Source organism: Prionailurus viverrinus, chromosome D2, assembly GCF_022837055.1.
Source record: "Prionailurus viverrinus isolate Anna chromosome D2, UM_Priviv_1.0, whole genome shotgun sequence".
NCBI classification, from domain to species: domain Eukaryota; kingdom Metazoa; phylum Chordata; class Mammalia; order Carnivora; family Felidae; genus Prionailurus; species Prionailurus viverrinus.
This window is the reverse complement of record NC_062571.1, coordinates 71,810,348-71,836,055: the sequence shown is the minus strand read 5'-3', so window position 1 is coordinate 71,836,055 and position 25,708 is coordinate 71,810,348. Positions and strand designations below refer to the sequence as shown.

The 25,708-nt window shown below is 51.4% G+C and overlaps 1 protein-coding gene across 2 annotated transcripts in view; it reads right to left on the bottom strand.

Annotated features, from left to right (window-relative positions):
• VWA2 (von Willebrand factor A domain containing 2) overlaps positions 1-25,708 on the bottom strand; it is a 46,288-nt gene that overhangs the window by 9,734 nt on the left and 10,846 nt on the right. The window contains exons 3-9 of one of the 2 annotated variants that reach the window (XM_047824807.1): positions 23,918-23,992; positions 22,460-22,593; positions 16,950-17,059; positions 7,733-7,927; positions 3,333-3,466; positions 2,599-2,731; positions 213-268 (exon numbers count right to left, since the gene is read on the bottom strand). In XM_047824807.1, the coding sequence (XP_047680763.1) occupies positions 213-268; positions 2,599-2,731; positions 3,333-3,466; positions 7,733-7,927; positions 16,950-17,059; positions 22,460-22,593; positions 23,918-23,992 (837 nt within the window). The remainder of the gene's footprint in view (positions 1-212; positions 269-2,598; positions 2,732-3,332; positions 3,467-7,732; positions 7,928-16,949; positions 17,060-22,459; positions 22,594-23,917; positions 23,993-25,708) is intronic. The other variant, XM_047824808.1, reaches the window with a different exon arrangement.

Below are 25,708 nucleotides of genomic sequence, written 5' to 3'. Positions count from 1 at the left end.
CCAAAGTCTTCATTCTTAGTGAAAAAACGCCACTGAGCAAAGGAGGAATGAGTCCAGCATGAGCATCCGCCTCCACCTCTGAAATGCCGGTCGCCCTGCCTGGGAGCTGGTTCCAACCCCACCCTCTGCCCCAGGCGTGCAAACACATCTTTAGATGCCAGCCTAGTCCCAGGGCCCAGAAAGAGCTAGAAAATCCAAGACGCAGACTGTACCTGGGCAGGTTGTCCTGTAGCAGGTGGCAGGGTGGGTTAGGACCACTCTCTTCCAGCTGTCACCCAAGGGAACAAATGGCAGAGAGCAAAAGTTTAACACGAAAGCAGAAACCTGGAAGGTAATTTGAACCGCTAAAAGCCGGTATGAGATTCCAATGCAGATACGGTCAAGAAAGACGTCTTTCTGTCTTGATTCTACCCCAACTTTTATCTGCATATGGATAGGATAGGGAAAGTTCCAAGCTACCCGGAAACAGTTTTTAAAAAATGTAAGTTGGCGATCATGTCAGAATTTGGAAATATCTGTGCTCAGAACTCTGAACTATCGGCAGAGCTTTCTATTACGGGTTACTTTCTGGGGCCGGCACAATGCAGCGCTGGAGGGGAGCGCGGGGAAACAGCGGGAATTGGGCAACTGGATTCTGGCTGTGTGATTCCCCCAGGCCTCCCACCACAGGGGCAGGCTAATTGGGCTCACCTCTAGGGCACAGCCTTCCCTGGAGCAAAACACAAGGAGTTGCTGAAATCAAAAGTTCGCCAAGCCGCCAGCTCATTAAAGAGAAATCTCCTCCCTGTCCACATGTACTCCTAGTGACTTCCTAAGACCACAAATCCTAGCCCAGAAAGTTCTGTGGACTCCTCCCAGCCTGAGCTGGGAATCCCGTGTCGTTGGAGCAGAGACTGGCCACAGGGCTTTGCCTGGATCTGCACATCGCTCACGGCTCCTTCCTGAGCTCCCTCGGGCCTGGACTCTATGCAAGGCCCTTCCTGCCCACTCTGCCAACGCTGCCCCAACCACCACCTCCCCACACCCACCCGTCCTTTCGTTCCTTTTCTCTGTAGTACTAATCGCTACCTATCAGTTTATTCTATGCATTCGTTTTATTTACTATTGCCTCCTGCCACTGGAGTATCAGCTCATGAGGGCAGACTGGTTTCTGAGACACTCACGCTGATTGCCCAGGACCTGGGACAGTGCTAGGCACAGAGGAGGCCCTCCGGGTTTCTTGAATCGGGGAATTGGCGAAGAGCTTACTACACGCGCAGACAATTCTAAAAGCCTCCAGGATTAGTGCACTCCACATATCAACTCATTGCCGACTCTCCACAGCCCTATGGGGTGGGTATTATTATCCTCCCCCTTTCACATGTAGGAAAAGGGAGGGGGAGGTTCCGAGCTCACCAGTGGTCACTTGGGAATTAACAGCCCAGCAGCCTGACTCCAGGATCTGAGCACAAAGCCACGGGGTGTCCTCTACCCACCAGCTTCTCCTGGGGCTCCCAGCTCTGAATGCCTCTGTGTGGCATCACTGGGTTCCCGTTTCTTTCAAGACTGGTCCAGCAGCCCCTTCTCCATGACATCCCAGGGAGGACAGGCCCCGTCCTGGCACCTGAGACACCTGCCGGTGGTCACTGTCCAATGCCTCCTCTGGACCACGAGCTTCCTGGAGGTGGCGGCCATGCCTCTCTCCGCACTGCACCCCGCTCGGTTCAGAGTGAGCTTTTAGAACGAGTCCAGTGGGGAAACAAAGAACTGCCTTCTTTCACTCGAAAGCTCGGGTTCTGAAGAGGGCCTCTAGTGGCCTCTGCCAAGGCATGAGGCCCTCTTTTCTCTGACCCACGTGCAGGCCACAGCCCTTCCCTGCCTACACGGTCTTTGGACTCGCCCCCAGCCCAGCGTGATGGCTCATGGCTTCGCAGCCGGTCCATTTCACTGCTGGGTGTCTTCTGAGCTCATCACTGAGGGGCAGGCCAAGGCCAAAGACACAGCTGGTTCAAATATGACCCCTGGCTTTCCAGAGAAGGCAAGAGGACGGGATCACCAGCTGCCGACCAGATGCTGTACCGCAGGTAGCCTAGCCTAGGAATCTTCGAAAGAATGGTTGACCTCCAGGCAGCAGGTATTCTAGAACACCTGAGCTCCAGTTCTGACGAACACTGCATCATCCCCCACGGCCTCCACAACTGGAATTTATCTAAGACCTTAAGCCTCCCGCCCCACTCGGCCCCGTAAGGACAGAGACTGGTATTCAGAGGAATCAAATTACCAGACCGCCACCCCAAGTCCAGACCACTGCCCTACAGGACTGGCTTTGGCTCCCTTATTAGCCTTCCAGAATGGCTGTGGCCCTGTCACCCTCACTCACCACGCGCGACTGGGCCGTGGGTCTACAAGATTCTGACGCTGTGTAGCTGTGACCTTTCCTGTGACCCCACAGCTCTGTCCCTGTCTCCCTCCCAGGTCTCCTCTGATCCTGTCATGCTCCGTGGCCAAGGCCCTTCCAAACAGCTGTTCTCCCTGGAGCACGTGCGCACCCAGCTGTGGGGGTCTCCGTCTCTACCCAGGCAGGCCCTCGGGCACTGACCCCAGACCACGTGGACAAACCTGGAGAAGGGACAGAGTGCCACCAGCACGGCATCGGTCCCCCGCGATCCTCTCCAGCACAGGGCACTGCCCATAAGCTCCCTGACCGTCTCCAGCGTCTTGCGCTCACAGGGATGAGGCTGGACCTGGCAGTCTGTGTCCACAGGGCACAGTGACGGAGAAGACAGGGTTATCTCCCTCCCCCACCTGCGGTCCCACCACCCTCAGCCCTGCTACTTCTGCCTCTTACCCAGCCGAGCACGTCAGGGGAGGGGCCCTGCTCTACCTGCTGGCCGGGCAGCCAGTCTCTGAGCATCCCCCCTGCCCACAGCTCTCGCATCTTGTGCACATGTGCGCCTTTTATTCTGGCTCCCGGGTGGAGCCTGATGATGACAACTAGCAATGCAGAGACCTCACCCCAGCTGAAGTGGCCCGGTGCTGACCGTGCCTGGGGAGCTCACTTGGCTCTTCCTCCTGAGGAGGGGACAGGCACAGGGGGCCCCACCAGGTCTGGGGCCCATACCTGGGGCCCCTCTACCCCTCAGCGACAAGCTCGGGGTTCCGAGCTGAGAAACCACAGGGCTCGACGCAGGGAGGTAGCCCGAGCAGAGCACCCCAGAGCTGAAGCTGCGAGACCCCGCTCCTCTTGCCCTCCCCTCTCCCTGGGGAGCCTCCTGACCTCTTGCCTCGGGGAACCGTCCCCACCCTGCTTCTACCTGGGCGGGGCCACACCTTCTCAGCCTGGAAGGCCTTACCTGGAGAGACGACGGTGCAGATGTCAGACTTGCTGAGGGTGCTTAAAAGGCCATTGGTGGCATCCTCCACCTGCTCAGCCATCAGCACGTGCTGCTCCCTCGGCTCGCTGGCCAGTGCGTGCAGCTCCTCCCACCTGTCCCCCGTCCCCAGCCCCCAGCAGAGAAGTTACAAGCAGCTGACTGCCCCACCCCCCTCCACCTTCCTGTCCACCCATCTCCTATACCAGGGGCTCCCTGTGGACAGCAGTACGACCGCACTGCTCCAAAGGCCACCTAGCTGCAACCTCACCCACCGGGGATGCAGGTTCTTTCTGTGGTTCACTTCTGGACCTTACCTGCATCCCCGGTGGGTGAGGTAAGGTCCAGAAGTGAACCGCAGAAAGGCCCCAAGGGCGTTCGAGCACGCGTGCCAGGATTCACAAACTTCTCCAAGGCAAGCCAAACCCACAGAACCATCGGCTCTCATTTGAGACATGGTCTTAACAGACTTGGTTGTCTGGTGTTATCCCCCACAGCTAATGAGAAACATTTAACCAGAAAGGAAATGAGGGAAAGTGATTCTGGGTGATGGCAAGAGAAGAACGAGCAAGGGAAGCTAGCGGTAGAAAGAAAACACTGAAGAATGATAAACAGTGGACATAAGAACTCAAGGGTCAGCAACGTGAGGTTATGCAGAGGAAGGGGCCAGCACACGTCAGCAGCCAGGGGGCACTGCGGTTAGGGCCCAGCCCCAAAATGATATGTGGGATGAAGAAAGCATTAAACGATGTTGAGAAGCCTTTTTTTTTTTTTTTTTTTTTTACTTTTTTATTTTTTGAGACAGAGAGAGAGAGACAGAGTGCGAGCAGGGGAAGGGCAGAGACAGAGAGGGAGAAACAGAATCTGAAGCAGGCTCCAGGCTCTGAGCCGTCAGCACCGAATCCAATGCCGGGCTCGAACCCAGGAACCGTGAGACCGTGACCTGAGCCGAAGTCGGACGCTTAACTGACTGAGCCGCCCGGGTGCCCAGAGAAACCTTTTTAAGAAGACCGGGTAGTCAGGAATGTATTTAGAATCTTGCCCATCAAGAAAGTCATCAAGACAGACCAAGGTCTGGCAGTATGGCAACAACTTCATTTATCTCCCAAGTTCACGGGTATAAAACTCTCCATTCTCCTCTGGAACCGTGTAAACTAGACATTCCGCCCAGTACCTCGGACAGCACCTGACACACACAAGGGGGCTTCCGAGTTGGGGCCTCAACAGTAGCATTCAGAGGGCAGCGAGGCCGGGCCCCTCCCTCCGCTCTCCCAGCCCAGCAGCAGATTTTCACAAAAGCCAGGGCCGAGAACCAGCAGAGAAGGGGCCCAGTGAATACTAAGAAGAGGAAGGAGTCGGAACCGGCATCAGCTTTTTCATCGCACTCAGAGCCTCACACTGCCCACGGTGGCGGTTCTCCAACGTCAGTAGACATCAGAATCACCGGGGGCCACGGAAAACCACCGGCCAAGGTGCCTCACCCCAGAGTTCTGGGTTCATCGGGGTGGGCCCGAATGTGTGCATTCCTCACAAGCTCTCACGTGATGCTGATACCGCTGGTCCAGGGAGCACACTTTGAGAACCACCGGTCAGTAGTGACCTGGCCTTTTACCAGCAGCGAGAGGAGGGGTCAGAAGGGCCTGGGAACCCACGGGCGTCCTCAGAGGGTTCCTGTGGCTGCAGCCCAGGACATGCGGGGCGGAGCAATGTCTCCTCTCCTGACCAATGACCTCTTGATCCCTCTAAGTGAGGGGTGCTCAAAGTGCAGGGGCTGGTGTAGGCCCCCAAACCGTTCCACCCTCATCCAGAACCAGACGAGCATAGACACTGACAATAAACACCTAGAAGCTATTATACAGGAACCTGACAGTGTCATTTATGCCTGCTGGATCAAGTAATAAACTTTTGGGCTTCTATTCTGTCTTTGCTTTTTATTTCACTTTGCAAGTAATTCTTTTCTTTCTTTTTTTTTTTTTTTTTTGTCTTCCTCTGAAGTATCCGTCCATGATGGATTCAAAGCAAAACAAAACAGACTGGACCCCCACCACGGACAGTCTGAGAAGCACTGCTCCAGCTGGCAGCTGGAGAAAAAAGTCCCGGAACGGGCCATGTATTGCCACCACCTGGTAGGCAGCATCCTCACTGGCAAACCTTTGGGCAAGTGCGACATGCAAGGTACTGGATTCGGCACCGTGCGGGAGGAGGGCGGGCAGCGGGCCAGGAAGCAACACCCTTGTCTCCTCTCTCATGCGTGAGGACACAAAAAGAGCCCCCGGTGAGGCGGTGTGTGTTAAATACTCACTCACTGGCAATGACAACCACAACGGGATGCTGCTGGTGGCAGCCCGGCCCGGGATAGCACCCCCCCCCCCCCCCCCCCCCCGGTACTGCGCACGCTGGTCCTCGGTGCTCTTCCCTCGCCGCGCCCACTCGCTAGGTGATCTTCAGGCTATAAATGCCACCCTGGAGTTCAATCTCTGTCCGTCCTCTCTCCTGTGGCCCAGACTCCTACGTCCCGCCGCTGACTCAGCTTCTCTGCTCAGAGGTCCAATATGCGCCCCAAACTTGATCTGAAAGAGGACTCCGCTCCCCTTGCTCCTCCCCAGCCTTCCCCACCTCGGTAAGTAGCCCCGCCTTTCGCTCTGGGGCTCAGGCCAAAATCCTGGGTTGTTCCCATGCGCAGCTCACCAGCCACTCCACTGCCCTGCCTTCAGAACTACCCGAGTCCAACCATCCCTTAGCGAGGTCCCAGCACTTACCCGCTATAAGCCACCACGCTCTCTCTCTCTCCCTCCCTCTCTCTTGTGAGCGCTCCAAAGGTCGCCTAACTAGATTCCCTGCCCTGCCCTACCCCTTCTCCTTGCACCTCAACCCCCCAGTCTCTTCTCTACCTGGCAGCCAGTGTGGTCTTCTAAAACAGCTAGTCAACACGTGGCATTTCCCGGCTCAAAGCCACCGAACCTTCCCAAGCTACTCACAAAACGCTCTGAAGGCTTCACTGTGACCCGCAGGTCTAGAGACCTGACTCCTACCTGCCTCTTCTACCCCATTTCTTGTAATTCACCCCTTGTTTGCTGGGTTCCACACACACCGCCAGGCTGTCTTTCCGTTCTATAGCACACTAAGCTGGCTCAGGCCCTCTGTGCTCGGCATCTGTCTTGCCTACTCTTTTCCCCGCTATTTGGAAGGCTTACTTGCTTCCCTCAAGTTTCTGCTCAAAAATCAACTCCCAACAGACCCCCCTGATCTAAAACAGCTGGGTCCCCTGCGCCTCATCACTCTTGTTCACCTCCTACCACCTTCCTTTTCCTTCTCTGCGTTTTATTTCCACCCGAAACAGCATTACTTATTCATTCACTCACTTGTTTATTGCCTAGTGCCTCTCCTAGAACGGAAGCTCCGTGAAGGCAGGCGCTTTGTACCGTCTCTCTATTCGGAGAACTTAGAATAACACCTGTACTAAAACTTAATAGAGGGGCTCCTGGGTGGCTCAGTCGGCTGAGTGTCCAACTCTTGATTTTGGCCCAAGTCACGGTCTCATAGTTCATGGGACTGAGCCCTGAGTCGGGCTCTGTGCTCTCGGTGTGAAGCCTGCTTGCGAGTCCCTTGCTCCCTCTGCCCCTCCCCCACTGACGTGTGCGTGCCTCTCTCGCGCTCTCTCAAAATGTGAATACATATACTTAAAAAATAATAGAAAATGGGATTTCTGTGTACAGGCATGGTACCCAGAGAGTCCTTTCACTTACTACCCACAATAACGAGGGGCCCACAAGGGCACCCCCAATTTTAGGGTTGAGCAGGGAAGACCTGTGCTCCTCTCTTTTCCAGGAAAGCACATTCCAGTGTCTGAGGAGGGAGCGGCCCCTCAGAGACCCCCACTCTCCTGGCCTCAGGAGTGGGTCTGTGACTCAGGCTAAGGAGAACCCTTTCTTGGATTATTCCACTTGAAACCGGGAACATGAGTCTTCTCTCCCCAGGGTGGAGCTGGGCGCCACCTGCAGCCACAGTCCCGGGTTCCTTTGAGGACCAGGCTCAGAGAAGAGCAGAGGCGAGAGGAAAGAAAGAATCTTCATGGCGTTCAAGTGCCTGGCTCCTGCTCACCCCAAGGGACCCCTGACCCACCCAGTACAATCAGATGAGTCTGTGAATTTCCATTTCTGCCCAAGTCAACTGGGGTCAAGTTTCTGGCGCTTACAACCAAGGACTCAGACTCAGCTAAAGACAACGCACGCTCCCAGACTTGGAGCTCTGCACATTCTGGCACCACATACAAAGCAAGGAGGATGAGCGAGCCTGGAAGGACCAGAGTGGTTTGGCCAAATCCCCTCTCTTACTGTGTCTCCACAGTCTCCAGGGTGACCCAGAGCGACCGAGGCTCTTACCTGGGAAACCGGACCCCGACGGCAAATACGGTGACACCTCTTTCCTTGAGCTGCTTGGCTGGCGGCACCACGTGCCCTTGGGACCTCCCGTCAGTGACAACGATGAGGATCTGGGGCACAGAGGCATTTCTGCCCCCAGGGAACCCTTTGCGCAGAAGGTATTTCAGAGCGAGGCCTGTCTCTGTGCGTCCTCCTCTGGGTGCACACAGGAGGAGGAGACAAAGACGACAGTCAGTCATCTGCCTGCATGAATTGGGAATGACGACCTGAAACAACGGGCTCCTCCGTGCTTAGTGACAGCCACTTTCTCCCAGCAGTAGCTCAGAGTGACAAGTCCAGCATGGGACATGCACCTTCTCACCATCCGAACCACAACAAAGAGTAGTAATTAACTCTTCCTGCAGACGGAAGTTTCACCCTGGACGTCTCTGCCGTATTATGCAATAATGTCATTCTTTGTGTAGGTTTCTGGACTCTCTTCCCGTACCCCTCTGCCTCCAGTGACAGCTCAGGGGCCGATGACCTTCACTTTCTGTGTGTCTAACACCCACCTCCCACCTCTCCCCATCTGTATCATTCTCTTCTTGTTATGGCTCAGCATCCCGTAGGGGTGGGCAAGCAGATAACTGAGCTTCGGAAAATCGTGTGACTCTCTAACTGTGAAGGACAGGTCTTTGGTCCAAGGGTCTAATGATGGTCGGGTCTGTGATCAGGCCTTCCTGGCTCACTTCCAGTCCAGGGTTAGGTGCCGGAAGGCTGAACTGTGGGACTGCTTCCAGATCGGGGGACGTTGCGGTGGTCCCATCTCGTCACAGCCTAGTTACAGAGACTGTCTGCTGCGCTTGGAATCCCAGCACAGAATCTCTATTAAATCCTACAATAGGAGGCTCATGCAAGCGTCCTCAGAGGGAGGGCTGTCAGCCTTCAGAGTCAAACAGGCAGACAACGATTCCCTGTAATGGGTCTTAGGCCAAACCTTTCAGTGGGTGGCAACACATCGGACATGAGCCACAATGTCGAGCCTGATGGAATCACCACGGTTATTAACCGCACACACAGAGAAAGCCCTGTAGATTGGGGGGGGGGGGCACATTTATTCTTACGTTACAGTGTCAATTAAGGCAACCATACCTGTCTCTCAGAGGGCCCTACAGTGACTCTCCTAAGGTGCAAACACCCAACTGGCAAGAGGCTCGGGCACTCTGTGTGTGTGTGCCCACGTATCTGCGTGGGTGAATGCGTACACACTTCTTTAACTCGCCACTCAAAACGCTCACTTCTCATGCAAGCCTGACATGGCCCTCCTGCCCAAGCATCTCTCCTGGTTTGCTCTCCTCCAAGCAGCTACTCAGAGATCCGGGCTCCTTTCCTTTTGTGCTCCCCTTCCTCTCTGTCCTCAAGGACCTCTCCACTCAGCAGAGAGGTGAGGGAAGAGCAAGGAGGAGTGTGCTTGGAAGGATTTATGGACCAGGCCCAGAATATTCTTCACTTTTACTGCTTTCTGTCCTAAGAGAGCTCTTGAAGGGCAATTCTATGAGGCTCCATTAAGTTAACGAATGTCAACAAGAGTGCATAACTCCTAGAATTAAGACTCCTAGAATTAAGACTCCTGGTCTTCCATAATCAGCATCTGCATCAATTAAAAAGCTACTGTTTTCAGCCCACTGGTGTTTCTTATGGGCACTCTAAGTGGAAGAAAATGAGAGTGAGACCAGGAAGCATAACATGATCCCGTCCCCCAAGAACTGTCAGTCTAGCTGAAGAAACAGGACCTATAAGCAATAACAATTGCCAACGAAAGGATGACAAAAGCAAGAGTTCTGAGGAGGGGTTCATTGTGGGGAGGAGCCGTCAGGGACAGGCTTCAGCATGGCAAGCATCTGATGGGGTCTTAGTGAGTCAGTGGATTAGGAAAAGAAGAGACCACTCCAATCAGGGGAAGAAGTGTAAGCAAAGGCACTGGGGAACACCACCAGCCACGTCCTGGGCTGGCGAGCAGAGCCTGGCTTGGGCAAGGGGCTTATCCAAAGGGAGCAGAACATCAATGAACACCGAGTGCCCCCCACTCTTCTCACACTGTGCTGGGTCACATTATCAGATACTGAAGATACCCAAGAGGATTTTGATTTCTGAGAAGACTCCTACCTTTGCCAAAGCTCTTCCGTCTACAAAGAGCCATCCTCTAAGGCTCCTAGAAGGGCAAATGACTTCCCATTCCTAAAGGATGATATTAGTACAGAGTTTTCACTTCATGCCAATACTTCCCCTAACCGTTACTAAATATAATCCCTACAACTATGATAAAAGGTGCTAATATTATCCTCATTTATTAGATGGGGAAACTCCAGCCCAGAGAATAGTAATACTAACTGCTAAGATTTCCAGAGCACCTATCTGCCAAGCACCACTGTGCTGTGTGTGTGTGTGTGTGTGTGTGTGTGTGTGTGTGTGTAAAGGTACTAAGCTCAAATAATTCTCACCACAGCTGAGATAGGGGAGTTCAGGGAAAGGCCCTATCTAAGGTCACACAGCTCAGGAGTAGTGGAGGCAGGACCTGAACCCTGGACCCTCCACTTCCAGAGGCCAAGTTCTTAGCCAAAATGTTATACAGCCATCCAAGTCACCTGCCTCTCAACCAGCTAGTGGGGGGTCAGAACTGGAGTTTAAACCCAGTCGGGCTGATTCCAAAGCCAATGGTCTTCCTTCTCCAGGGGTTGGCAAATTACAGCCTGTAATTTTTTGTAGATAAAGTTATAGTGGGAAACAGCCATGCCCATTCGTTTATGTACTATCTATGCAAAGACCCTATGGCCAGCAAAGCCTGGCCTCTATAGATCTTCACTGAAAAAGTCTGCTGATCCCTGCAGTACACCGTTCTACCTAAATGGTCACAATACCCTTCTGCTCACCAAAAGCCAAGGTGCCCCACTGACCATGAAACTCCCTGGGCTTTCATGCCCCTGGCAGTATGCCCATGGCTGTGGTTAGAGATAAATCAAATGTCCAAGACGTGGGAGTCTGGGCTCCCAACTCCCCTGGCCTGTGGGGTGTCTGTCCTTCCTGTCCCTCAACACACAAATGCCTGTGCTGTCTGTCCTCTCCACTTTTGCTCCCTAACCCACTTTTCCCACTGGAATACTCTACCAGTCAGGTGAGATTCCCAAAGACTTCTGGACTCCGGGAAATGAGGAAAAACCCCACCACCTCCATGTTCCTCACTCTGTGGAGCATTTCTATCTGAGAGTCTGTCCTGAGCTCAGGGTCTGGCTCTAGACAAGGGAGGTCGGAGGCCAGAGTCTCACCAAGATTCTTCTAATTTCTCTCAAACAGGACTAACCCAGGTTGCAAGTGAAGGTTCGCAGACTGACTACGGTCTTAGGGGGGCTGTGACTGCAATGCTTGGACTTTATTTGGTGGGGGGCGGGTCTGGAATCTAAACATTTGGCCATTGGAATACTCAAGTGGATAAGGAACGTGGGCTCCAGAGTCGGTGGGGCTCAAATATTAGTCCTGAAATTTATTAGCCAAGTAAACTGGAAAAGGTAATGAGACTCACTTTCCTTCCTTGTTAAAGTAGGGGAAGTAACAGTATTAGTAAATGCTACACCCAGTGCCTCCTAGGAGCCAGTGAGCACCCCATCAGTGGTAGTTACCATGATTAACTAGCAGTCTGTTCCAAGAGGTTTTTCTTTTGAGTTAGTCTCAAATTCCAATGAGCATAAAAATCCCTTGGGAGGTGGGAAAATGGAGATTCTCAGATCCCATCATCCAGAGACTCCAAACTGGTGGGTGTGCGATCAGGCCGAGAATCTGCATTTTAAGCCAGCCTCCCCTGCCCCAGTGATTCTGAAGCAGGTGGCCCACGAAACAGATTCTGAAAAGTAATTTATCAGAAAACTCACTGTAGGGGCACCTGGGGGGCTCAGTAGGTTAAGCGCCCAACTCTTGATTTTTGGCTCAGGTCACGGTCCCACGGTTCGAGGGATCAAGCCCCACGCCGGGCTCTGAGCTGACAGCATGGAGCCTGCTTGGGATTCTCTCTCCCTCTCTCTGCCCCTCCTCCTCTTGCACGCACACACGCTCTTGCTCAAAATAAATAAACATGAAGAAAAGAAAACTCACTGTAGGTAGAGGGATGTTGATTAGAGGTTTCTTTCTTTTTTTTAAACCAATAGACAAAAACCTTGGAATCAATGTAAATGTGTCCCTTTAAAGGAGTGATTTAATATACTATAATAGTTCGATTCATTGAGTTATCATAGAGCCATTAGAAAGGATCCGCATGAAAAATAATGCAGCTTTATGCAAAAATGCTCACCAAGTTAAGTTAAAAAAGAGCAAAATGCTTCGTAATTACAACTATTCTAAAAGCGATGTTGAAATGTTAATGTGGTTTGAAAGATGCCACAGCTAGCATTGTGCTAAGGTACAGTGAGCGGTGAGTGCTATTTCTGGAGAGCGATCTAAATACAGTAAAACTCTGATAAAGCTACAGATGGGGTCCAAAGCAATCAGAAAACTCAAGAGTCGCGTGACCGTGAGATTAATGAAATGACCGCGGGAGCCTGCACAGCCAGCTGGCCAGGAGCTCTGCGCATTTGGAACAGATTTTGCTGGCCATGCTTCATCTGATTTTATGTTATCATGGGGTGCAAAACTGGAAGGTTCTTAACTGTATCGGTTTTTTTTAACTTCTTAATGCAAAGTGGCAGCAAGGGCAGTTCCCTGGCCACCTCAAAACACACTTTCAGGGGATCGATCGCCTTGGTCTGAAAAGGCAAGCATTTGGAGTTCTGGGTAGAGCTGTCCCAATCAGCCCAGCACTTAAAATTTCACTGCAGAAAAAGGGTAGAGAGCCCTCGGGAGGTTATCACTCCCACTCGGGCCAACATTCCTCCGTACTGATTAATAATAACGTCTTAATGTTTAGCGTCCTCAGTGACCCTGCAACTGCGGCCAAAAAATTACTTAGTGCCTCCTTGCCTTGTTTGCCGCCTCTTGTAGTCATCCTAGGACACACGATGCTAACCATACACGGCTAAGAAGATCAGACACATAAAGAGGCTTCTTTCTCCACCGGCAGTGTCCTCATCTGGCATATCCTTACGGAGTCTCTGGACTTCCTACGTTGTGACTAATACTCCCAAGCCCTTAGTCATGACTTCCAACACAGCTGAGGAGAGGCTCAACAAACACTTTGGGGGGTGGGGAGGGGAGGGTGGAAAGAGGTGCAGAAGGACAGCTGGGCGGTGGCGGGGGTTGCCTACTGGACAAGTAGCAGGACTCTGCGGTCCTGGCCAAGTCCCCTGCTCCTTCTCAGCCTCAGTGGTCTCCTCCGTAAAGTGAGGGGTTGAAATAGATACTAGATGATCCCCAGAGTGCCTTTTTGAGCCAGTCTGCTGCAATTTGCTCAGTGTTTTCAGAACAGAGCGGGACCAAATCGTCAAGGCAGAGTTACCCAAACAATTGCTGACATTCAGTCCTGAACTGAAACCAAGAGGCCAGTTTTTCTTCTGCAAACGTTAGCATGCATCTAATGGGTACAAAGATGTTTTGGGAATAAAATGTTTTATCAATAATGATATGGTAATTTTATGGTATATGAATTCTTATACCATATAATTCTCCCTTTTCAAATATTTTTTAGGGGCGCCTGGGTGGCGCAATCGGTTAAGCATCCGACTTCAGCTCAGGTCATGATCTCGCGGTCCGTGAGCTCGAGCCCCGCATCGGGCTCTGGGCTGATGGCTCGAAGCCCGGAGCCTGTTTCCGATTCTGTGTCTCCCTCTCTCTGCCCCTCCCCCGTTCATGCTCTGTCTCTCTCTGTCCCAAAAATAAATAAAAAACGTTGAAAAAAAATTTTTAATATTTTTTAAGTTTATCTATTTGAGAGAGAAAGAGCAGAGGTGAGTTGGTGGGGGGTTGGCGCAGAGAGGGAGGGAGGGAGAGAGAATCCCAAGCAGGTTCTGTACTGTCAGTGTGGAGCCCAATGTAGGGCTCAAACTCACTAAACTGCAAGATCATTCCTGAGCTGAAATCGAGAGTCAGATGCGTAAGAGTCAGTCAACTGAGCCATCCACCCAGGCTCCCCCAAAATCACCCTTTTATTTATTTTGTTTAACTTAAGAAAAAAGTGTTTAACGTTTATTTTTGAGAGAGAGAGAGAGAGAGAGAAAGGGACAAACAGAGCATGAGTGAGGGAAGGGCAGAAAGAAAGGGAAACATAGAATCCGAAGCAGGCTCCAGGCTCTGAGCTGTCAGCACAGAGCTGGATGCGGGGCTTGAACCCGTGACCCATGGGATCATGACCTGAGCTGAAGTTGGATGCTTAACTGAGCCAATAAGGCGCCCCCAAAATCACCCTCTTAAAGTAAAATCACCCTGGTGTTCAGGATATTCACAGAATTGTGCAACCATCCCCACTAAGCTCAAAACATTTCATCGCCCCCAAAAGAAGCCCTACACCCATTAGGAGTCCCTCCCTATTCCCTCTGCCCACAGCCCCCGGCAGGGACTGATCTGCTTTTTGTCTCCACAGATTTGCCTATTCCAGACAGTTCACATAAATGGAGGAATCCTACAACATGTGGCCTTCTGTGTCTGGCTTATCACGTTTTCAAGGTTCATCCATGTTGTAGCATGAATCACATCATCCTTCCTTTTCCTGACTGAAAAGGAATAATCTTCCATGGTTCGGATATACCGCCTTTGGTTCAGCTATTCATTCACTGGGCTTTTGTGTTGGTTCCATTTCGGGGCTGCTACAAATAATGCCGCCATGAACATTAATGTCCACGTGTTTCTGGAGGCATACATTTTCAATTCTGTCCGAGTCACCGGGTCACGTGGTAAACCCGTGTTTAGCTGCCAGATTGTTCCCAAAGGCGCTGCACCATTTCACAATCCTACCAGCAGCGCACGAGGGGTCCAATTTCTTCGTGCCCCTGCCGACACTTGCTACTGGGTGTCGTCTATTTTAGCCTTCCTGGGGAATGTAAAGTGGCAGCTCATTACGGTTCTGATTTGCATTTCCTTAGTGACTAATGACACTGAGCATCTTTCCAAGTGTTTGAGGGCCATTTATACCTCTTCTCTGGAGAGATGTCTATTTACAAGGTTTCTTGCTGGGGTGACAAAAACGTTCTAAAATTATAGTAATAGTGGCCTAACTCTGGAAAATACACTCGAAGTCACTGAATTGCACACGCTGAATGTGTGAACTTCATGGCATTTAAATTACATGTCAATAGGGGCGCCTGGGTGGCTCAGTCGGTTAAGCATCTGACTCTTGATTTCAGCTCAGGTCATGATCTCACAGTCATGAGACAGAGCCCTGCATCAGTCTCCCAGCTGGGCATGGAGCCTGCTTAAGCTTCTCTCTCCCTCTCTCTCTGCCCCTCCCCTGCTTGCACACTTGTTCTCTCAAAAAGAGAGGGGGGGGCACCTGAGTGGCTCAGTCAGTTAAGCGTCAGACTCTTGATTTCAGATCGGATCATGATCTCACAGTTTGTGAGTTCAAACCCCTCACTGGGCTCTGTGCTGACAGTGTGGAGCCTGCTTAGAATATTCTCTCTCTCTCTCTCTCTCTCTCTCTATATATATATATATATACACACACACATATATATATACATACACATGTATACATATATAGATGTGTATATATATGTGTATGTATATGTATGTATATACATATATATAACACACATATATATACATATATATGACACGTGTGTATATATATATACACATATATATATAACACGTATATATATATACACACATACATATAACACGTATATATATATATTCCTCCCCTGCTCGTGCTCACTCTCTCTCAAAATAAATTTTAAAAATATGAAATAAAAAAAGCAATCATCATCATCCCAGGGCAGTGGGAGAGACCTTTCAAAAGTGCAAATCCTTAGTATCTAGTATCTACGTGCCCTAAGCCCACAGAGGGATTCAGCAGGTCTGGGAGGGAACTGAGGCACCAGCATTGACGACACACTCCTTACAGGCAACTCCGACCCAGGCCTTCTGACCAAAGAGCTCACTTTGACAAGTGCTGCTCTGGGCGTCTGGGCCGCAGACACGGGAGTGAGAGGCTGCGACTGTCCTCTCTAGGAAACCATTCTCGGAGGCCTCAAGGGTGGACGGTCCGAGGGAACGAGGCAAGGCCAGCGCACACTACTGTCGTGTTTAACAAACACTTCAAGGTGCTCGGCTTCCCTCTGTGCCTTCTTGTATCTGACTTGCCTCTCACTCTGGTCGGGGTATCCCTGGACCGGGACAAACAGCCTGAGAAGAAGTCACTGGGGGTGCTTGGGGGCCGTAGGGCCCCCAGAGGTCCTGCTGTGCCCAGTGCGCGGGACACGGGCTTCTGGAGGGCACCGGAGGCACGGAGGCCTGTGACTGGGAAAGACTGCAGAGTCCGGGGCCCTCCCTGGCAACCGGAGTTGGTGGCTGTCAGCGGCTGGGACCAAGGACCCCGGCAGGACTTCAGTGGACACCTGCTCAAGGGGCGGCAGACAACAGACAGCAGAGTGGCAAGCGGCAAGTAAAGGTGCTCTTCTGTGAGTGTTTGTAAACGTGTGGGTGCGTGCACTTGCACGTGTATATAACACACGGACGTTTAAAATACTGATACACAGTATACGTGTGTATTTACATATACCTATATGCGTATACACACACGTCAGCTGACTCGTAATGTGAGTAAAGATGTGACCCTACCATATACATTTATAGGGTGTATATGAGCACACAAACAGCTATTTGTCCTTTCTAAAGCATTCTTAGTAACAGGGGGACACTTTCTAGGAGACACAAACGAGGCTCCAAGACGTGTGGGGAGCCATCCCGGCTGCAGGGACAGAACTGGGAGAAAGACCCAGTGTTCTTCCCCCACCCCCACCCCCACCCCTCACGCTCCTGACCCACCTCAACCGTCACTAGCCCTCTCTGTCCCAGGTAACGGACAACTCCACGCTACGGCGGCAAAGATACCGTAAGTCGGCGTGAGCTCCCACTGGAGACACGGTTACGTAATAAGAGGAGCGGTCTTGAGAAGGGAATTCTCACTACCCACCGGATGCAGCTGGGGGTCCGGAAGCCGGACCGCAGCCCTCTCTCGGGCCAATCACGCCCTTCAAGGGAGCGATCTTGAGAGCAGCTGGCTCCATCCGAAGCACGGCGGTAATTGGATCATACGTACTTGAAAACCATGCTCTTCATGTTTGCCTTCACTTCCCGTGGGGACGAAAACGAATCCAAGGGGAATTCCAGACGAGGGACGGAACCGAACTGCAGTGCTCCCACTCTGACCTGCAGTAGGAGACAGAGGGCCCGGGGGGAGGGTGCTGAGAGCGAGGTCAAGTCACAAACATTCCTAAGGGAAACGAAGGGACGAGAAAGGTTAATGACCCTGCCTCCTGCCCACGCAACAAATACCAGAGCCGGGGCTCCCTCCAGTGTCCCTCAGAGAAAGGCCCAAAGACCAGGAGGAGGGCCTGGAGAAAACCAAGTGCCTATGCGCGGCACTGACAACCACCAACGGCACCTTCTCGCCCCACATTCTGGCCAGCCCTCCCGGCTGGGCTGCGAGCACCTTGAGGGTAGGGTCTCTGGTCACACTTCCAACAGCCTCCCAGGTACCGTTTAAAACGTAGAGAGACACAGATCCGGCCCGGGGCTAGTGAAAAAGAGAGCGGGGCCACTGCACTTCGTGCCTACGACCCTCACTAAGCCTCAGCGGCACTGCCGGCCTTCTCAGCAGCCAGCACGGACCTTGAGCAGAATGCTGCCGGTGAGAGCAGGGGAGCCGCGGAAGGCAAGCAAGGCCGCCTGCACGGGCGGCTCACCCCCAACCACAGCCACCACCCGCGCATCCTTGGTTGGCGCGGGTCAGTCCTTCCGGGCCTGCTCTTGCCAAGCGCGGGGAAGGCCGGCTCTCCACACCAGGGTCACGCTGGGGGGACAATCAGCATCTTAACCTGAGATGACGTTCCCCCACGGCGGAAGGGGTCGGGGCCGCGGGTGATTCCAAACAGACGCTGCATCATCCGAATTCAGAGGCCACATGAGAAGACCCAACGCCTTGCAAAACTGGAGAAGGGAAACTGAATCAAGTCACTTTCCAGGCCCTTTGGACCCTAGCTTGTCTCGAGCAGAAAAGGCTATAATCATTTGGGTTTCCTCCTGAAAGCCCAAGCCCCGTACATAATCACTGGCTCTCCAAACCTGCATTCCCAGTCACTATCAACCAACCCCAATTCCGGCCAAGATTGCAAATAGGCCATGTGATTCATATTGACGCGATGAGACCGCTCTTTTACTCACTACTTGAATTCCTGCACCGCTGATCCCTTAACAGGCTCAGTGCTTTGGAGACCATCAAAGGGCTCGGCCCCACCAGCCCAGTGGCACCTGCTCCCGATGACCAGAGCCCAATGGACTTTCCCTCAACAGGAGGTTCTGAGGATGAGCATCTTCAGTAGGAAGAGATTTAGGTCTTGGGTGAGCATGTGTGGGAGAGGGACCCTGGAAAATGGGGCAGAAGAGAAGCTTGAGATTCTGAGGAACAACCCTTTCGAAATCTCCCTTGAGGTCAGCGTGTGATCAAGGTGGCACCTCCAGCTAGTGGGGAAAAGCTGGTCTAGTAAGTGACATTGAGACCACTGAACAGCCACCTACAAATGAGAAAAGGATCGATCACAAATGGATTCAAGATTTACACGTGAAAAAATGTAACCGTGGAAGTTCTAGAAGAAACCTGGAAAGAATTTCTTCATAACTTCCAAGTGGAAAACGACCTTACTTTGCCTTGAAACCCAGAAACCATAAAGGGAAAGGGTGATAAATCTGGCCACATAAAGAAAACTTCTACAGGGCAAAACATACCACAACGCAATAAAAAAATGCAGACAAACGGAAAAGTTGTTTGCAACTCAAGTCAGAGGCACGAGGTCAGTTTTCCCAATATGTAGGGAACTGACCTAGGAACTGATGCATAAAAGACCAACAATACAATAGAAAAACTGGCAAAGGGTATGAACAGATATCACACAGGAAACACAAAGGGCTCTTTAATATGAGAAAAGATGCTTCACTGTACCACACTGAAATGTAGCAGAAATCTAAATGCAATGTTTGCAAGGGAAACTACCAAGTTCTCAAACACCGCTGGTAAGAATGTAGGTGCTACAGCACCTATGGAGACCAATTTCTCAATATTTAGTGAAAATACGGTTGCATAGGGCTCCTGGGAATATATCCTACAGACATACTTCCATATGTGTGAAATGATGTATTTACAAGCTCACAGTATACATACATATATAACAGTATACGTATATGTATATAACAGTATATATATATATATTTAACAGTATACATATATATGTATTTTTTTAACATTTATTTTTTTTTGAAAGACAGACAGCACGAGCAGGGGAGGAGCAGACAGAGAGGGAGACATAGAATCCACAGCAGGCTCCAGGCTCTGAGGTGTCAGCACAGACGCAGGGCTCGAACCCACGAACCATGAAATAAATCATGACCCGAGCCGAAGTCGGACGCTCCACCGACTGAGCCACCCAGGTGGCCCGGTATGTTTGTAATATCAAATGTCCATCAATAGGGGATTGGTTAATTAAACCTCAGTATATCCTCACAATGGAACATTAATAAGCCATAAAATGTAATATATACCTGTATTAACGCCTATGTTACCTATCTACCTAGATACAAAAAGACTTCCAAGACAATATGAAGAAAAAAGGCAAGGGATAGAACAGCGTATACCACATGCATGGTAGGCTTCATACCGCTTGTGTTTGCGTGAGGGGATTCTGGAAGGATGCTTGAGAAAACAGGTAGGGAAACCGGGCAGATGGAAAACATGTGAGCAGGAGGGACACTAGGCATTGAATGTGTTCTCCTTGAACGCTGCGAAAGGGTTACTTAAAAAACAACAATTCCCTTGAGACCAACAGCTGAGCGTATTTGCTTGAATTAAACAGGAAGGACATAACTTCAAAACAAAATAGGATGGAAACAGCTTGAGTCAGTGGTTAAGGCATTTAATTTAATTGGCGGTTTGGGAGCAAAGGAGTTGCCTTTTATCTTCGGTTTACTGTGTGCTCCGAAGCGAGCCTGCCCACATTTCTCACCGCACCGTAATCACCCTGCTGCAATCATTGTATCAGAGCCAGGAAGTGAACTTCTCAGCTTCTAATTGTCGGGAGAAAGACTTCAGACACTTTCAATCCACCTCACCCCACAGAGCGCGCACAGAAAGCAACTTAATTTATAGCAACTTGAAAACTTAAGTTGCAGGGGCGCCTGGGTGGCTCAGTCGGTTAAGCGTCCCACTTCGCCTCAGGTCACGATCTCATGGTCCGTGAGTTCGAGCCCCGCATCGGGCTCTGTGCTGACAGCTCAGAGCCTGGGGCCTGTTTCAGACTCTGTGTCTCCCTCTCTCTCTGACCCTCCCCTGCTCATGCTCTGTCTCTGTCTCAAAAATAAACAAACATTAAAAAAAAAAAAAAGAAAGAAAGAAAACTTAAGTTGCAGAAAAGTAGAATATGGTGCCAATCAAATCCCCCGAGCGCAGAGATACAAGGAGTCACAGAAATGCAGCAGCCAAAGCACAAAACCTGAAGCACAAACCAGACGGAGACGGAGCCACCTGAAATGGCCCTTCATGCCAATCCCCGGTGGCACCATTCCAACAAGTCTGAGCGGCTTGAGGTCCTGATGCCCCCTTGCTCGCTGAAACAGACCGCCCCCCCCCCCCAACCCCTTAGCTCAGCGAGTCTTGCTATGAGAAAGTTTGGACACTCTACATCAGTGCCAACATCAACAAGGGTTCGCTGTTGACGGTTCTCTCTCCACGAATAACTAATGAAACTTCATGGGGAATCCCTTCCTTTGAAAAGCAGGGCCCTGTGTGGAGGAGAGCGGAGACTCAGCAGCCCGTGGTCCTGGCCCTCGGAGGACCCGCGATGGGTTGACCCAGTGGTTGCAACTTCTGGACTGCTCGTGCCCGGATGGAATGGTGTCTGTCACGGTGTCTCCAGACCGCCCTGCAAGGCTGCCTGTGGTCCAGGACAATGTGCGCCCCCTCTCAAAAGTACCTGCCATTCTGGAGAAAATCTGGCTTTCATTAAAAGCCACTTTTGCTCTTAAATCCCAGAGGTTTTTCTAGGATTAACCCAGGAATGTCATCTTGGAAAACCACTTCCTTCTGTAACCTGTTTGTAAGTAGTCTCTAGTTCAAGTTAAGTATCGCTTTTCAGACCAAAATGCCCTTGTTAAATTTTGATTTTTGAGTAGGTTCCCATGGTTCAAAATCCATCATGCATAAAAAAAAAAAAAAAATCTGTATCGATGAGTCTCCCCGTGGAGGCACCCCATCGGTTCAGTTCCCACCCTCCCCCTCAACGGCACACCACTGCCCTCAGCCTCTTTACAAATCTCTCCAAGTACAAACCTACTCTATTTACCTCCCTTTATTTTTCATAAAAAGTAACACACTATACATACCATTCGCACCTTACTTTTTACTCGCGTCTGTTTTGGTGCCCTTCCGTCTAAGAGACCTTCCCCATTCACTTTCTGCAGCTGCCCAGTGTGTCCTTTAGGAATGCGCCATATTGGATTTACCCGTCCCCTGTGAATGGGTATGTGGATTACCTGAAATCTTTCACGAACGTAAACAACACTGCAGGGAATCACTGTGTGTGTGCATTACTTTGCATTTGTGGGAGTATCTGTGGAATAAATCTCATTGAGTAGAATTCCTGGGTCAAAGGGTCCAGGTCCTGTCATTCCGACAGATGCTGTCAGATGCCCTTCCGAGAGGCTGCGCCGGGTTACGCTCCCACCATCAGTGCGCGCACCCGTTTCTACGGATCTGCCAATGGGGCATGTCACCGAACCGCATTTTTGCTAAGCCAGTAAGTGAAAATGGTATTTCAGCGGGACATTTGCTGTTACCGTGAGTGAGGCGGGGCGCCTTTTCCTATGCCTAAGGGCTGTCTGTGTTCGTTGCCCATTTCTCCGTCGGGTTGTCCCAAGATGCCCCTTTTAGCAGCAAGAGCCGTGGCCAGTGCACCCTGCTGCTATTTCAGAGCTGCTCTCCGGAGCCAGGGAGGACCAGGAATGAAGAAACTGGCTGGATTCACTCAGGCAGGAGCAGTTCCTCGCAAGTGAACAGAGAGGGTACTGCACTTCCTATTGAGACGCTCGTCTTCTGAGGCATAGCTTTTGTCTGCCAGCACGCTGTCCCTTTCCCACTGTTCTACAGACACCTCTCTCGCGAGTGGGAAGCCAACAAGGCGAATCGGCACGTGACTCACAGGGGGCCAGAGAATCTCTCCCCTCTGCCTACTGGGATCGGTAAAGGGATTGTTACGTGATCCACGCCTGCCCGATGGGAGCCATCCCGCCAGGTGTCCAGGCAAAGAAAACCACCTTCTTTTTACTGGGTTCCCTATCTTGAAGGACAAGGTAGGGCGAGTCCGCCACATAAGGAAAGCTTGCTTGGGAAGGAAGCCAACCAAGGAACACAAAATTCTACCATGCCTAGAACGAGGAGCCACCCCCCTCCCCTTGGTCTTCCTGTTCCACTAGCAGGTACATGTGCCCTTCTGCTTAGAACTGGAACTCGGTCACTTGCCACCAAAGATGTCGAAATACAGAGATGACGAGACCTGCACTCACCCTCTCGGGACCGATGTCCAGAGCGTCGCAGACCGTGACGGCAAAGTGTTTGGACCTTTCAAAGCTCCCCTTCCCGACACTGTAGGAGCCATCTATCAGAAATAGGACGTCCACAGCAGCTGAGCACCGTATCACTGGGGGGGAGAGCAGGACATGATGTGTGACAACTGGCTTCCCCGCCATCTGGTCCCAAGAGGGTCTCCCTCCTGAACCAGAGCAGAGGCAGAAACAACCTTGGGGTGGATCGGGCTGCTCCTCTCAGCACCTGGGCAGAGACGACACAGGAGAAGGTCCCGGCCAGAGGCAGCCCTCCTCTGGAGCAGGAAGTCTGCTCCCCCACCCAGGCCTCACCCACCAGCACGAAGCCCACAGTCTTCGTAATAACTGGAAATGTCTAATTCAACAACACTAACTGAGCCATAGGAGGGGAGGGCCCGCCGGGCCAGCGAGGGATACTGAAGAGCCTCGGCCCCGGCCCTTGGGGGCCACAACCTAGTTCAGACCCTGGCACATGAGGTCACATTACCCCAGAGTTCAAGTGAGAACAGCACTGACAGTGTCTTTCCTGTACACCACCCATCCACTGCCTCCAACGCTTCACATGTGCTAACTTATTTAATTCTTATAACCACCCTAAGATAGATTGCTATTTTTTTTACTTAACAGTTTAACTGAGGCACTATTCACAAACCATTCAATTCACCCGCTGAAAGTTTATAATCCAGTGGCTTTTAGTATATTCACAGATACGTCCCATCGTTGCCACAGTCGAATTTAGCACCTTTTCCATCACCTCAAAAAAGAAACCCCGTGGCCTCTAGCTCTCAGCTCCCTAGCTCCACACCCCACCCCTAAACAGATGCGCGGTTTTTCCTCCCAGTGGAGAGATGAGGAGAGAAAGGCACAGGACGATTCAGTAACTTCCCGAAGGCCAAAGTGCCAGCAAGTGAGGGGGCTGGGAAGCAAACGCAGGCTGTCTAGCTTGCAGAGGCCGCATCCCTCCACCTCAGCTCGAGGATGCAGGACAGTGGCGGTCAGAGAAGCACCGGCGAGAAGGCGCCACCCAGAAGGTGGCGACTGCGGGGGACTTCACCAGAGAGGGAGGGAAGGGGCATTCGGGGCCTCTGGGAGTGGGCTGGTGGGGCGTGAGCACGTGGAGCGAATGCTGGAAAGGGTGGAAGAGGAAGGAACATGGCGGGAGGTGAGGTTGCTGGGGGGATGGTGGTCACGTGGGACTTCCAGGCAAGACCAAGGAATTCAGCCACAAGGATTAACCAAGGGTGTTCACCCCCGTGGGAGACCTGCTCAGGCCTGTTTGGGGAAAATGGCCCTGGCTACAGCGAGAAAGGAAGATGGGAATGGGACAGGAGCGTCCTAGAATAACATAGTTTCCCTTGGGTCCCATCACGCAGAGGATGAAATGGGGGGCCTGGAGGGTTGAATGACACAAAGGCTTACTTTTGCTGGCGGCTGAAATCTTCCCAATGGTCTCCCTGCTTACGTGGACTTCCTGAAGAGGATGAGATGGGCGTACTAGGAAAGAAGACACCAGAAAGAGCCATTACGGGGAGGAGTCTTAGAGTCCACATATGTGACCAGAAATGAGAGGTAATAAGAGAGAAAACTGGAATGTGGAGGAAATCAATGATGTTGTATCTCAAAAAATTACCAGAGGGACAACATAAAGAAACCCCTCCAAATACTCCAATCAGGAACCTTTGTATTTAAATTTGGGTATCCCGAAGACAAAAATTAAAAATGTACATAGAGGGGGATACAGAGAGCCTGTGAATCTGATGAGTTTTGCCCCTTAGTTAGGTATAATAACTGGGTGCCCCTCTGGGGCACAACGCCTTGCCATAAAAATTAACCCTGGATATAAACACACAATTCACAGAAGAAATACAATTCGATTCGTGGACAAGCACAAGGGAAAATGTTTAAACAGGTGACGAAATGTTTTAACCCAAATAATGAGATACCCGTTCAACGGTGCAATTTAAATGATCAGCCTCTAAATTTAAATGTAACTGGGGAAAGACCCAATCAGGAAACACTCTTCCAGGGGTGGCCCTGGAAACTGGTCCAACCCTTTTAGAAAACAACTTGGCCAAATGAATGAAGAGTCGTCAACCTGCTTACAGCCTTTGCCCCTATGGTATTGCACCTGGGAAGGGATCCAAAGGAAAACCACTTTTAGACAAGGGAAAAGGTACATCAAGGCTCTCCTTTCACGGTTGTGATGGAGAGGAAGGCTGGAGAGAACAGATATCCATAGGGACAGGGCTGGGAGTAAACTGATAAATTTGTTCAATGCAATTCACATGAAAAAGAGCCAAGAAGTTTTGGGGTAGGAAGTTCATGAATACATCTTTCGTTCTTTTGTACGATATCTAGTAAAATTGGAATGATGGTATATAAGCAATCAATAGCTATTTAAAACAAACTTTGGGGCGCCTGGGTGGCTCAGTCGGTTAAACTCTTCCAACTCTTGATTTCAGCTCAGGTCATGACCTCACGGTATGGGAGTTCAAGCCCCATGTTGGGCTCTGCGCTGACAGCAAGGAGCCTGCTTGGGATTTTCTCTCTCTCTAACGTAGTTCCTAGCTCTCCCCACCTAACCTTCCAGCAGAGGGTCTCTGCTCACCTGACACGCCCGTCCTTCAATCTCTACTCACAAGGAGGCTGGTTCTGGGCCAGAATGCTGGACCAGCAGTTCCTCCGTAGTCAAGAGCCGTCACGCAAGTACCTCTGATGAGGTCTAGGACAGTTTTGCCACCAGGAGCGGAAACAAGACAAACTACAAAGACAGTCTTGTTGACAGAGCTCTCACCAAAATCTTGCCAACTCACTGCCCCCTTCCCCATAACGCAGTGTTGCTCCCATCGGCCCAGCTCCCCTGGAAGCCCCCCCCCCCCCGAGGGCGGGAACTTTCCCATCCATCCTCCACAAAGCCTAGCCCGGCTCTCTGCACACAGTGGGTTCGCACTAAGGTTTCCCGAGTAAGTCTATGAATTACTGCCAAGGGCCCGGGAGCCAAGGAACCTCCAAGGCCCTACAAAGAACCGAAAAATACTGTTCCTTTGTAAAAGTCTCACCAGCAAATTCTCCAGCTGGAGACAGGCCAGCAGCCTCCCCCTGAGGGGAAGGAGGAAGAGCTCCACGACCAGAGACTAGTCACTACAGATGTCACTCAGCCGATGTGTCTTTCTGTACCGTGTGCTCAGCTGTCACGGCAGGTGCCAGGCA